Below are 13808 nucleotides of genomic sequence, written 5' to 3' on the forward strand. Positions count from 1 at the left end.
CTCCCTCCCAGAAGGCCTGGGGGGTCTTCGTTCTTGGGCACCTTCCCAGCTGACTGACCGACTTAGGCAGGGAGCCACCTGAAGCGCTGCTGTCTGCACACGGTTCTCACCAGCCGCCGAGTTATCGGTGGGGCCGCAGCACATGCACAGGCCTTCCCTCCCGGCCCCGCGGGGGCCGCCCCGGCCTCCCCGCCCTCGGCTTCCGTGGCCGGCCACCCTGTACCTACCCCCGACCCTGGTGCCCTGCCCCATAAGACAGACCCAGCGCCGGCCGAGCACCCCACCCTGCCTGCCTCTCCCGCGGGTGACCCCGCGAGAGCGGGTGCAGGGTAGTAGCTCGGCCACTAACAGAGCCGTAGACGCCCCGCGTGCCCGCGTCCCTTCCTCGGGAGGTGAATTAACAGGCAGTGAATCAGCTGTGAGCTCCAGGTTAGGCGTTTTATGTCTTAATTGGAAGCCCCACTGACTGTACTGTGGACCGCACTTCCGCAGGGGCGGGAAGCCCAGAGGGACCCACGCGGTGACAGGTCTGGGGCCACGAGGGCCGAGGGGCTGCCTGGCGCGGGGAGGTGGGGCCAAGGTTGCCCAGCAAGGGGTGTGGCCGGGACCATCTTCGGGCCAGGGAAGGCCCAGGGGGGGCATGGTCAGGGTCCCCCTGTTCCCCAACCATGGTTGTTTGAGCAACAGCTCTTCACAGTAGTGCCTGGTTCCAGACCCCGAGGCCGGGTGCCCTGGCCTCAGAGAAGCAGGGGTCCTGTGGGGCATCGAGGACGCACAGCGTGGCGCGTGATGTCGGGCCCACCCCCGTGTCTCATACAGTCGCCATGTAGCCTTTGACCCCAGGCACGTGCAACCAGTCAGGGACGTCACAGCGACCGCATGTGTCCTGAAGTTCCTGCTAAAGACACGGCTTTGCCTGGCGGCACCTCCCGGGCACGGCCCCGGGGCCCCTGCAGTGGCGTCTGGGGGCTCTGAGCTCAGGGGATCCCTCCCTCCCGTCAGCTCTGGGGGCCCCAGTGCCCCTCAGCCTCCACTGGTCCTTGCGGGCTCCCAGCCTGCTGGCCCCCCTGCCTGTGTGCGGACAGTGCAAGCGGACGCAGGCCACCCCAAATCCAGGGGGAGCTCGGCGGGAGGGCCGTGACCAGTCACGTCTGCCAAGGCTGGGTGCGCAGCGAGGCCGCCACTGAGCCTAGTGCAGCTACCGCCCTCCCGCCAGCGCGGGCTTGCTCTTCCCGCCCGAGCTGATGCTGTCGGTAACTCGGAAAACACGCTTGTGGGCACGCCTGGATCTAAACAGTCAGCTGAAGACCACCAAGCTCCTCTGTTGAGTTAACTTCAGCAGCTTTCCTACTGAGATCTTCAACTTCCACCTGCAGTGTTAGTGTCTTGTGGACTGACGGGGTCTGCTGGCCAACGGGCCGTTCTGGAAAGATTTCTTGCTGTGGAAGCCGCTTGAAGAAGCTTCTAGAAACCAGAGAAAGCTTCCCCACGTTTTCCCAAAAGGCCGCTGGGCAGAGGGAGGGCTTCCTGACGTGAGCGGCAGCGTGAGAACCCGGTGCCAGGCGAGACTGCTGGGACTTCGCCGCCTCAGGGCCGTGGCTGTTACCAGGGAGCCGTGTGAGGGTGGGGGGCTCCTTCTTGGGGCTTGCACGGCCCCGGGGAACGGGGGCTCCAGAAGGGGGGGCGGGGCTGGGGTGCCCCTCTGAGGACTGAGCCCAGGAGTTGCGGCCCCGGCCCTTTGCTTCCAGACAGCAGGCACAGGGCTTGGCCCGGGGCCGTGGCCCGGGACTGACCTTCCCCCGGGTGTGAGCGGCCCCAGCAGCAACCCCGAGAGACGCCTGGGACTGGTCTGCAGACCAGCTCGTGGAGCAGCAGAGACCATGCTGGTCCCAACCTGTGTTCCTGGGGAGGCCTGTGCCCGCAGCTAGCGGGTCACCCCACAGTTTCCAGATTGCCCAAGATCAGCGTCGGGCCCAAGGCGACCCCGAGCGACCCAGACCACACGGCAGCCCTGCAGGCAGGAAGGTCAGAGGAGGCGGGGACAGGGGACGTCTGCCCGCCAGCATCTTCTCGCCTGGAGGTGACACGGGACCCCCCTGAGGAGGGAAACCCAGGTCACCCTCTGCCGGCCCGACGAGAAGCTGCCGGCCGGGGCTCTGGTTTCCATTGCTGGTCCCCGGCCCTGGAGTGGCAGGTGCGTCCTCCCCCGCCTGGGCCCCTGGGGTGCCCGGGGCGTCCTGCTCCTGGTTGCTCACCGCACCAACCCCTAGGGGAGCCCTGACGAGAGTCGGCTCCTTCCCAGGGCAGCGAGGGTGCCAGGCAGCCGTGAGGCGGGGGCAGCAGCTGGTTGTGCCGGACTGCAGCGGGCAGGGCCTCTAGGAAGCCTGGCCGGCCGTGACCCTCTGCAGTGCGGGGTCTCAGGCACCTTGCTGGGCACCAGCCTCAGAAAGACATGCACAGTGAAAGGCTGTCCCCCCAGAACTAGAGCTTCACGTCTCAGATGCAAATTAATACGAACAAGCTCGCAGAGCAGAACCGAGAAGATGGTCCAGTGATCAAGCCTGGCACTGCCGAAGCTGTAATTAAAACATACACAAAAGTAAACGTGGTGATCACACACCGTCTAATGGGCTGTGCGTCCCGAACTAATTAACGGCGCTCAGCCCTGCCAGCAAGATTGCTCAGAGGGCATGTTCCGTGCCTTGCGTGGTGGCAGCTGGCAGCTGGGCACCCAGCCGGCCAGTGACAAAGAGAGACAGCAGCGCCAGGCGCTCCCATCTCCACCAGCCCGGCCACGCCCACCTGCCATGCGTCACCACCGACAGCCCCAGGGACGGGTGCATTTTCAGAGGCTGGCGGCGGTTTTTAACGCCCGGCTGCTGGCTGCTGACAGGTACAGGCTCAGGTGCCCCCCCACCCGAGGACACGGCTCCTCAGAGACTGCAGCCTTCCCGGCGCACACGGTCTCAGGGTCCCAGGCCTTGCTGCAGGGGCAGCCAGGCTCCCAGCACTGACGGCTTGGAGCCCACCTTGGAGGGGAACAGGAAGGCGCAGAGCCCACCCCGTGGCAAGCCCGAAGAGGACACGGGCTGCCCATGGCCTCCTGCCCCTGGCTGTAGCTACGACCAGGGCAGGGCGGCTTCCCACGCGGCCGGGAAGGGCCTCACCCCTGGTTGTCAGCCAGGCTGGCCCTTTGCAAGGCCCCATGAACCCACCCAGCCTGTCTCTGCATATTCTTACTTCTCTGGTTAAATTTATTCTCTGGAACTCAGGGAGAGCCTAGGAGGCTGACGTTTTTCTGCAAACGAGAGGCGGGCGGCGGACAGGGCCTGGTCAGTCCCAGGAGGCCCCGGGGCATCCTGCTCGGTCACAGAAGAAGGTGGTGAGGGTCTCGCTCTCCCGCCTAGCCTGTCCTGCCCCCGCGGCCCCGCAGGCCCAAGCCTGCTGTCTGGGGAAGGCTGCACCAGGTGTGTGGCAGGCCCCCTGGCCAGACCCACAACAGCCCAGTCCTGCTGGACACGAGCCCAAGCTGCTTCCTTCCAGAAAGATTGGCCGTGCTCCCCTGGTTTGCCCCGCCGGCCGCGTGTGGGCACTGTCCCCTCGCTGTGGACGGATAGGGAGTCGGCGAGCATCTTGGGGCAGAGATGAAAGGGTCTTTATGGGGGTTGTTGTTCTCTTGAACAACTGAAAACACAGAACAAAGAGGGCGAGGGCGCCTCTGACATGGGCGCGGCCGCACAGCGGGGCCTCCGCGGACAGACCGGTGGCTCCCGCACGTGGGGTCTGTGGCTTTGGGCCCTCCGAGTCTGAGGCTCTCGGCACTCGAGAGATGTCCCTCCTCCCAGGGCCCAGGGCCCTGCCAGGAAAGTCTCTGAAAAGATGGTGTTCACTGTGAGGGTCAGAGTGCGTGGAGTGGGGTGTGAGGGGGGCAGCTCCCTCCAGACGCAGGGCGACCCCCCCTGGTGCTCTCCGGTGAGGACCCCACATGGGCGCTGCTCGGCCTCCCATCCTCGGCCGGTCTGGGACTGTACCCTCCGTCTGTCAGTCAGGCCGCCGGACTCTGATAGCCAGGGATTTGTCACCAGAGGCCATCCCTGCGGGCGGGGCCCCTGCCAGGCCCCTCCTGTGGCCTCACACCCCAGCCCGCAGCATGGAGGCCGCCAGGGGGTGTCGTGCCCCTGCTCTCGGGGTGCCTGCTCTGGGCCCCGCTTCATGCAGCTGAGCAGTGGAGGCAGCCCAGTGACACCGGTCTCCACAGCATGAGTCCCCCTGCCCCAGGACCGCGATGTGGCCCAGCCCCCTGGCCTCAGACCCCCTGCCCCGGCCCCCACCAGCACGGTGGCCTCCTGGGCCTCAGGCCGGCCCGGCCACCCAGGGGGCCCAGAACCCGAGCAGGGCCAGGCTAACCAGGGCTCTGGCCTCCCAGAAGCTGAGTGTGTCCACGTGTGCCGGGCTCTGCGTCCACATGCACGTGTGTGCGTACGTGTGATGGGGAAGGAGGCTGAAAGGACATCCACGGGCCCTGGCGGCCAGGACCCGGGCCCTCCCTGGGGGGCGAGGCTGCTCCGGTTCCCTGACCTGCGGGGCCACTGGCCGTCAGTGTTTGGGGCTTTGTGCTCCATGACGTGTCAGTGCCTAGCGTCAGGCCCAGAGCCCCCACAGGCTGACTTGTGAGTGGGGTGCAGGGGGTGGCCTTCGCCCTCCACCCTGGGAGGCAGGTCTGGGCAGCAGTCTCGTGGGGGAGCAGGGACCGGTCCTCCAGAGCCCAGTCCCACGTGAGCGGCCGGAGCCCAGGGCCTCCGAGAAGGCCGCGTGTGCACACCCATGTCCTGGGCTCGAGGTGGGTGGGGGCTGGGCGCAACCAGGCCTCTCAGACCCGAGAGGAACACGGAACCTCGTCCGAGGTCTGGGCCTCTCCAGCTTCACTCCCTGCGCCTGCATTGCTGCCCAGAGCGGGCCCCCCGGAGCGAGGCTGCTGTCCTTCCCCAGGTGGGGCAGGACGGGCCTCCCTGCAGAGGGGCCCCTGGATGCCAGCGGCCGTGCGTGGGCGGGCAGCCGACAGTCCTTACGCTGCGGGCACCGCGTTTAGATCCTGCGGGATGGGCTTCCTGTCCGAGCTGTCTCTGGCAGCCCCTCGTGCTGGCCCTGGGGCATGCTGGCTGCTGGAGGGGGGACAGCGGCCACGGCCAGTCAGCCTCTTTGTGCCCTGGCCTTGTCTCCGATTTCACGCTATCACAGGGTCCGCATGTCTCCTGCGTGAGGTTGTCAGGGGATGAAAGCCCTGGCGTGGGGCACCCCGAGCCCACCCACCAGCGGGCCCCGAAGCCAGCCTCCCCCCGCCCCGGCCCCCGCCTAAGTGTCCGGAAGGGCCGGCCTGCAGCAGGGACCTGCGCTTTCTTCAGACCAGCTCCTTCCTCTTCCCCAGGCAAGAAGGAGACCCGTCCCTCAGTGGCTGAAACGGGCTGGAGGGGCTCGCCCGCCCTCTGCGGGGCTGGAGCCGGGGCGGGGCCGGCCCGAGTTCTCTGGATGCACGGCTCCATTTAGGGCAGTGGACGGACCCCAGCTTGGTGAGGCTGCGTCTAGTCCGTGGGCCGCAGAGTGCGGCTGGCCTCCCAGGGGGAGGCCAGCTGTCCTTCCTGTGGGTCCATGTCTGGGGGATGCACCCGAGGTCCTGCTGGCTGGGCGTCACAACTTCAGGAAGCTGCTGTCTGGTAACTTTCCATTTGAAGCCCAGTTTACTTTCCATTTGATGGGAAAAAAGTTAATCCCCAAAGGTCTGAGAAGCTGAGTGATCTGGGGTGAGGACGCTGTGGGCGCACCTCCCATACCCTTGACGGGGAGAGGCCTACACCAGTGGCAGGCGGCCCCACCATGAGGCTGCTGGACCCCGTGGGTGCCCGGCCCCTGTCCGCAGTGAGAGCATCCCCACACACGTGTCCTCAGGGTCACACATGAGCAGAGAAGGCACAAGGAAGGAGCTGGAGCCAGGCGGCCTCTGGGGCCAGACTGCTGGGGGCTCCTCTGGTTCGTCTGAGCCCTTGCCCCTTCGGCGGGGGGGCAGGCACACCCCCCCACCCCTGCCGAGCCTGAACCAGCCTCCCTCCGGTCCGACTGGCTCTCCTCGCTGCCAGAAGTCGGGATTAGACCTGCCCCACCCTCTGCGCTCCCCGACACATCAGGACCCCAGACAGTGACCCTGCTCACTCTCCCGAGGCCGCCGCCCAGGCTTGACGGGGCCCCATGCCCCAGGTGCAGGCCTGGGGGGGGTGCTGAGGTCAGGAAGCATGGGGTGAATCTGTGCAGAGGCCGTGGTGCCCCCATGTCGGGGTCCAGGAGGGGCGCCGCTTGGCTGCTGGTCGCCTGGCTGTGCCCAGCTGTCCCGGGGACCCGGGTGCTCCACGGAGGCTCCCAGAAGCCAGGAACATGGGGCCTGGGGGGTCTGGTTGCAGGAAGGGCGCCCCTGGCTCTAATACCTGGTCTGGTCAGGACAGGTCAGGGGCGAAAGCGTCCTCTGAGCCTAGCCCCCTCACGGGCGGCCCTGTGGGGCCCGGGGCGGGGTGAGCGCCCTGGTCTCGGCCTGCGTGGGGCCCCTACCAGGCTCCCTGCTCTGTTAGCTCCGTCACGGTCTCCCCAACACCCCCAGCCCGAGGAGTGCCCCCCGTGCAGGCTGTGTTTTCTGGACGCCAACCGCAGGTGCCCGCCTGCCTAACCTCTTCGGGTCCTTTGGGAACTTGGGGTGCAGAGGACCCCCTCCTGTGGTCCAGCGTGCTGGGTGCAGACAGAAGCAGGGTCTGCGGAATCACAGCTATAACTGGTCTAAAACCTGGCAGGACATCATAAAAAGACTGAGACGCTGTTTTAACACACGCTGTCTCTTGGAGTGCACACATGAGAAAGCCTCGTCACTTTTCCTGACCACCTAGAAACTCGGCGCTTGCAGCGAGGAGACAGCTGGTGTGCCTCTGACCTCTGCACGCCAAAGCTCACTGCACACTCTTCCCAAAAGGCGCTTCTCGACCCAGAACACAGACCCCCCCAGGCCAGGCCTTACTCTGACCAGGACGCTCCTGACCAGCTCCTGGCTGACCCTGGGACGGTGGGCCCCCATCCTCGGGTGTGGGGCTGGCTGTCCACCCCTCGCCCCCTCCGTCTGACAGAGATCAGAGCAGGTTCTGTAAGGCCACACTCACGGGCTCACGTCCTGGGGCCCGAGGGGCTCCACCTGCACTGAAATTCGGACCCGGGGGGTGGGGGGCCGCGTTTGTGCCAGGGAAGGGGAGTGGGCCAGCCACGCAGGAAGAACACCACAGGCTGCCTTTCCAGCCCCGCCGTCCTGGGGGCCCTCACGGCGCCCATCCTTGGCAGCGGCTGCATCGCCAAATTCCGAGCAAAAAGCCCGGGGCCCCGAGTGCCAGTCAGACATCCCCGCGTCACCCTCCGGGGCCTCCGCGCGGCTACTGATAACGAAATAAACCTCAGATGGTTCTTCAAAAACAGCTTTTGGGGAATTTTTTTCTCCTTTGAAAAGAGGAAAATGCCTATGTAAAGGGAGCCGGAAAGGCCCTGCCCTGGGCTTTCTGCTCGAGCGGTCACGGCTGCGGCTGAAAGGGGCGGCCTGGGCGCCCTGAATGTGGGAGCGGCCGAGCGCGAGGGGCCGGCCAGGCAGATGTGTATCCGCTGGGAGCCTGTGCGAGGGGGAGCGATAAAGCGGTTTTTTTAAGAAGTTTGCAGCAGCCGCCTTTGGGCGAAGACTATTCGTTTCCTCTGAGTAAGCCGTCTGCCTGCCGGCCTCCCCATTCAGGGCTCTTAAGCCCCTTAGCACATTAGCATCTGGATGGCGCGGCCTCTTCGCAGGCTGGGGGGCGCGCCCTGGCTGGGTTGCTGGGGCCCTTGTTCTAATCCGGCCGTTTGAAGGCAGCCAGACTGATTTGTGACACATGAGTCCAAAAGCCACTTTGGGGGCTTGACCTGATTTGCTGTGTGTGCCCTGAATGCCAGTGCCTGCCCCCCCAGTGCCAGCCACCCCGGCCTGAGCCCTGCGCTCCACCCCAAGGTGACCCCACAGGCTCCTCGGACGAAACGGTTTCTTCAAGTCAACATCAGTTGTTCTGTTGCAGCAGTCTTTCTTCTTTATCTTTTTCATAAAAACCATGGAAAAAAAAACAAAACGAGTTCCATTGAGGTATAACTTACACACAGAGCAAAATCCGGTTCTGGCCCCTGACCCCCGCGGCCTCTCTGTGTGGACCCTGCGGACGGACAATTCCGAAGGGAGCTGAGTGGCCCCGGGTCCTCGCCAGCACGTCTCCGAGCCTGGCCGTCTCTCAGCCCCTCCTGAGCGGTTCTTTCTCTTCACTGCACCGGGGTCTGGCCAGTGCTGCCCTGCACCCCCGGCCAGGCTCTGGCTTTGTCCTGACTTTGGGGAGGGACCCCGTTTACCTTCCTGCTGTGGCCTGTCCTTGCCCCACGCCCAGGGTGGGGCGGGACCAGGGGTACCTGCTGGGAGGCCGGGCCCCTCCCTTCCCCCCCTCCGCCATGGCCTCTGCTTCCCTGCTGCCCTCCAGGTCCTGCCTGGCTGCCCTTCACCATCGTGGCCGTGGGGGCCTCCTGGGCCTCTGGGTCCACAGAGCAGCCTGGACGGAGGGCAGAGGGGCCGGCCGGGCAGTTGGGAGGAGTGAGCTCCCAATCCAGCTGGACAGTGAGGGCAGAGGAACCGGGTCGGGCGGCCAGGCGGCAGGTCTCAGACCAAGTTCCTCCGTGTCTTTCCCAGACTCTCTGCACAAAGGCCACGATGCAGACCGTCCGGGCCGCGGACACCAACGAAGTCGTGAAGCTGATATTCCGCGAGTCAGACAACGACCGGAAGGTGAGTGCGGAGGGTGCGGCTGGCGCCCTGGGGAGGGTCCCGCCTGCTCTGACCCCCGCACACCCCCTCGTGGCCCCGCCCTGGGGAGGGTCCCGCCTGCTCTGACCCCCGCACACCCCCTCGTGGCCCCGCCCTGGGGAGGGCCCCCTGCTCTGACCCCCGCACACCCCCTCGTGGCCCCGCCCTGGGGAGGGTCCCGCCTGCTCTGACCCCCGCACACCCCCTCGTGGCCCCACTCTGGGGAGGGTCCCGCCTGCTCTGACGCTCCCCCCACAACAGGTGATGCTCCAGCTGGAGAAGAAGCTCTTTGACTACTTCAACCAGGAGGTTTTCCGGGACGACAACGGCACGGCGGTGAGTCCCACCGCTGCCCCAGGCAGCGCGGACCCCGGGCCTCCCCTCACCTCGGGCTGGGCCCTGACTGGTGTGCCTCCTGTCTCTGGCCAGGCTGCAGCCACCTGCTTCACTGTCTTTGACGGTCAGCATGGCCCTTGGCACTGGGGACCCCCCAGGTGAGAGGCAGAGGGCTGACAGCTTTGGGTGCAGACCCTCTGTTCAGGGCCCACCCACTGAGGCCTGGGCTTGCTTTGGAAAGAGGAGAGACCATCTTGAGAATTTGAGGGGCATCCCGTGCCACCAACACCCGTGTGTGTGTGTGTGTGTGTGTGTGTGTGTGTAGTGAAGCTATACCGCGGTCCCCATTTTTAGCTCCCAGTTACCCCACCAAGACCACTGTGACCTCTCAGGGATGTCTTTATCCCAGAGGCCGGAGCCATGCTGGGATTCAGGCCCTGTCTGTCCCTCTGCCCTGGCTCAGCCCTCCGTGCTCCGGGCACCCTGGGCGGCCAGGCCACCTGCAGGGTCTGGGCACCACCTCTGCATTGCGTCTCCTCAGGTCCCGTGGGGGCTCTGCGCCTCCCCGAGCAGGGTCCACCATCTGCAGGTGCCCAGAGGAGGGCATGTCTGTCTGGATGGGGGCTGTCCAGCTGTCTGGCAGGCCCTGCCAGTCTCGAGCCCCTGCACAGAGCCCCCCACCCTGCCTGCCTGCCCGCCCGCCCCTGGGAAACCCCTGTCACCCGCCGTGACCCCTCACCTCTCCAGCCCGTTGGCTTTGGGGCCTGGACTCTCCACCACCTGAGTCTGCCCCACCCCCGGCCCCCACCCCTCCTCCTGGCCTCCTTCCTGCACCCCAGCCCCTCCGTCCCCTCCCAGCTTGGAGCTCAGCCAGGCCCAGTCACACGGCCATCCGCTCAGGCCCAGCTTTGAGCCCGACACGGGGCCCTGCCCTCCTTCTGCGAGCCCGCCTCCGCCGCTGCATAGTGCACCCCGGCCCCAGGCGCTCCCGAGCCGCCTCTGCCGCTTCCACCCGCCTGGTGTCCTTGGACACTCGGCCCACGGCCCGTGCACAGCTGGCTCCTTGGGGACCCTCAGGTCCCGGGGAGGTGAGCTCCTCTGCGTCCCACAGCGTGGGGGGTGGGCAGAGGGAAGGTGCCCCTGAGCCCAGAGCCCCCGCTGGCCTCCCTTACTGCCTGGGAAGCATGTCACTACCTGGAAACAGCAGACACTGCCTTAGACGTATCAATTTATTCTGTGAAACTGTGCTCTTTCAATGTGGAGGAAAATTAATTTGAATATCTGGGAGAAGTTTGAGTCTGCCCCAAGATGAAAGGACGTGGTGGAGTCGAAGCAGAGATGAGGCCTCCCCGAGGGTTTCTGGGGGGCCCCTGGGCCCCCCGGTCGGGTCAGGAAGCTTGGGGGTGGAGGCCTCATGCCTCCCAGTGAAGGGCTGGCTCCACGGTAACCGCGGCCCCCTGCAGGAGGCAGGCATGCAGACCCCCGGGGCCTCCGGACAAGCTCTCACCTTCAGGGTGAGACGCCCACCAGGATGGATGTGCAGCTCAGCTGCGGTCCCGGGTCCATCGCATCCTTGATCAACCCCTGGTCTTGTTCCCGCCTGACAGAAATTTAATTCAAGCTGGCTCTGAAAATAATTATTGTATTTTAAGAGTAGTAATCATTGGCCGGGACATGATTGAATGTGTCCATGCCTATTGACTTTTTCTATGATTTATAGCTTTGTTTAGTCGATATTCCCATCGAAATTGTATAATTAATTATAAGTGTGGCTGTCAGGCGGCAGGATGGAGTGCCCTGGTGAGGATTTGGAGAGATTAAATTCTCCACGGCTGTCCCAGGGCAGGCGCGGGAGTGTTCCCGGCGCTCGGCCCGTTGGATAGAGATGTTTTCTGTGTGTGTAGCACCTGCTCCGGCTCCGCCGCATCGATTTTCCAGCCTCTTCCCTTCATCAGCGCCGCACCTCTGCAGCAGCAGAGAAAGGTGCACGGCCCGGACGGCACCTGACAGATACGGCCGGCCGGCCGACCGCTTCATCATTGTCCACACACGCCCCGCGCTGTTCCTCACTTTGTAATCAAGAAGAATGTTTAAGATACATGTGAAATTGGTTATCAGGCTGTGAAAAATCTCAAAGAGATACAGATTACCATTTCAACAGAAATGCAGTATCATCCCTGAAACGCCGTGTGCTGGCCTCCCGCAGCCGAGGCAGGGAGCCCCGAGGGCCGCAGGGACACAGCGAGCAGGAAGCCCTCCACGGAAGCGGGCGTCCAAGAGGTCGGATCACGGAGTGCTTGATAAAAATTCTGAGACTATGAAGCAAACAGGAAAGAATCAGAAACATAAACACCATATGCTGAAAAGTCCAGGCAGATGAAGACACATAAGCGGCTCTCGCAGCAGCCAGGGACGGGAGAGTCTGCCCTGGGGAGCAGAGTGTCCGGACGGACGGAGCGCCGGGCATGGGGCTCGTGCAGCGGGTCGTGGGCGGGACACGAGAGGGACGCTTGGAGCTGGCGGGGGTGGAAGGCGCGGTCCTGAAGAGCTCGGGGCATCCCGAGCAGGACACCAAACGCCAAGACTGAGAGCAACCCCAGCGCCAGACCCCTCTACAGAAGGACACTGGCGGCGGGCCGCCGGGGGCGATGAGCCAGCGATGCTGGCAGGCTCCGCGGGGGTCAGGGCCATCCTCCTCCTGAGCTGAGAAGGCCGAGCATTCACGCTTGGGAGGCTATGGATGACACGCCTGCCGCCGCCCTGTGGGGGTGCGTCCTGCGAGCGTGCTGTGAGGGTGTCTCCAGGCACACATTTATGCAAACCTATGTGAACCCAGAGCTGGTCCAGGCCCCATGCCCATGCTTCGCCCTCCCTGGAGACTTGTTCCCCGCCCCAGGCACCCTGAGACACCGACTCCGGAACCTTCCAGGAGCTGTTTGGCCCCAGCTGCTCCCTAGAGGTGGGGGCAGGAGGCTGCTTGCGCCTGGGAGCTGAGGGGCTCTGGTCCCATGCCCCCACCCCCGCAGAGCCCCCGCCCTGTGCCTCCCCTCCCCCCAAAACCTCTCTGCACCCCACTTCTGGCCCTGCACCCCTAGGCCCCCAGCAGGGCCATGATGGGTGCTGAGTGGGGCAAGGCTTGCCACTGGTGCCTCTTAGCAGCAGACTTGGGCTCACGGTGGCAGCCGTGGACCCAGCCTCCAGCCTCATCAGGCAGGGTCAGTGCTTGGTGGCCACTGGGATCAGGCAGCTGTGTCTGAAGCGTCCTGTTTGTGCAGAAGGAGCCTCGGTCCCCCCTCAACCCCTGTAATCACCCCCAGGAGCTCCTGCCGGGAGGTGTCCGGCCTGCTTCCCTCTGACCCACCTGAGGGGAGTGGCCCGGCTGAGGGCTGGCTTGCTGCCCGCGGGCTCGGCAGGCGGCTCAGGTCAATCCTGGCTCCCAGGGTTGCTGGGCACATGGCCTGCGGATTGCAGGGCTGAGGTGGCGGGAGGAGAGGGGACCGTGTGGCCTCGGGCCTGTGGGATGCCACGCTCCCACATGCTGCCGAGGGCGTAAGCAGTGACCACGTGCCCAGGGCACTCGTGGCTGCAGGGCCTGCCTGCTGGAGGCGCAGTGCCCATGGGTGTGGCTCTGAGGAGCCCATCAGGCCAGTCCCATTTGTGGTCCTCCCGGTGAGGCCCGCGCTTGGGAGTGTGGCTCCACTGGGGCAGAACAGCGTCCCCACTGCTGGACTCTGCCTTCGGGTGAGGGCACCTCAGAGCGACTCCAACGCGGCCGTGGCCGCACCCTGCGCGCTCAGCGGGGCGAGGCGGCCCCGGCTGCTCAGCGCTTGGCCTCACCCCGGGGCCTGCAGGACCGTCCAGCCACACGCCTGAGCAGCCCTCGCTCACGGCCCGGGTGGTGTGCAGGGCAGGTGCCAGGGTCGGAAGTCACGGTGTCCCTTCCCAGGCTGCCCGGTGCCCCCAGGGATGCAAGCCCAAGCGACCCTTGTCTTCTTTCTTTTCCTCAGCTCTTAGAATTCGACAAAGAGCTGTCTGTGTTTAAGGACAGACTGTATGAACTGGACATCTCGTTCCCTCCCAGGTAAGGACCACCCACTCGCTGGCGCGCAGGTAACCTCCCGTCCATGCTTCCCTGCCCCCCGTGCCTCCTCCCGCCCCCCTCCCAGCCTGCTCTCCTGGGTGCCGACACAGCCTCCCAGAGGAGCCTACGAGGGGCCACTGAGGCAGCTCCAAGCTCTGGATCTTTCTGGGGCCATTGGGACGCGGGTGTTCGTTCTGTCTTTCTCAGGTACATGAGCTTTTGTGGTGTTTTGCTCTGGTGTTTACAGAATTTTGAAATCCGCAGCTATAGCAGCCTGCTCCTCCCTGACCTGCCCGGGGCCGCAGAGGGGCAGGGTGGGGGTGTGGGGAAAGAGAGCCGGTTACAAAATGGCCCAGGACACTTGGCCCGCTCAGCCACCCCAGGCCCATCTGGAGGACATGGACGCCCCCCACGGCTGCTCCCTCCGTCTCTGTCCTTTTACAGATTCCAAGTGGGAATTCTTACCCCTTGGGAGAAAATGGGCCTTGGGCAGGTTCAGGGAATTGT

At 65.1% G+C, this 13808-nt stretch overlaps 1 protein-coding gene across 2 annotated transcripts in view; it reads left to right on the forward strand.

The window, feature by feature from the left end:
• Positions 1-13808, forward strand: part of INPP5A (inositol polyphosphate-5-phosphatase A) — a 152652-nt gene that overhangs the window by 128925 nt on the left and 9919 nt on the right. For both annotated transcript variants that reach the window (XM_061162949.1, XM_061162948.1), the window contains exons 10-12: positions 8771-8866; positions 9146-9220; positions 13228-13301. In XM_061162949.1, coding sequence (XP_061018932.1) covers positions 8771-8866; positions 9146-9220; positions 13228-13301 — 245 coding nt within the window. The remainder of the gene's footprint in view (positions 1-8770; positions 8867-9145; positions 9221-13227; positions 13302-13808) is intronic.

This window comes from Dama dama, chromosome 15 (genome assembly GCF_033118175.1).
Source record: "Dama dama isolate Ldn47 chromosome 15, ASM3311817v1, whole genome shotgun sequence".
NCBI classification, from domain to species: Eukaryota; Metazoa; Chordata; class Mammalia; order Artiodactyla; family Cervidae; genus Dama; species Dama dama.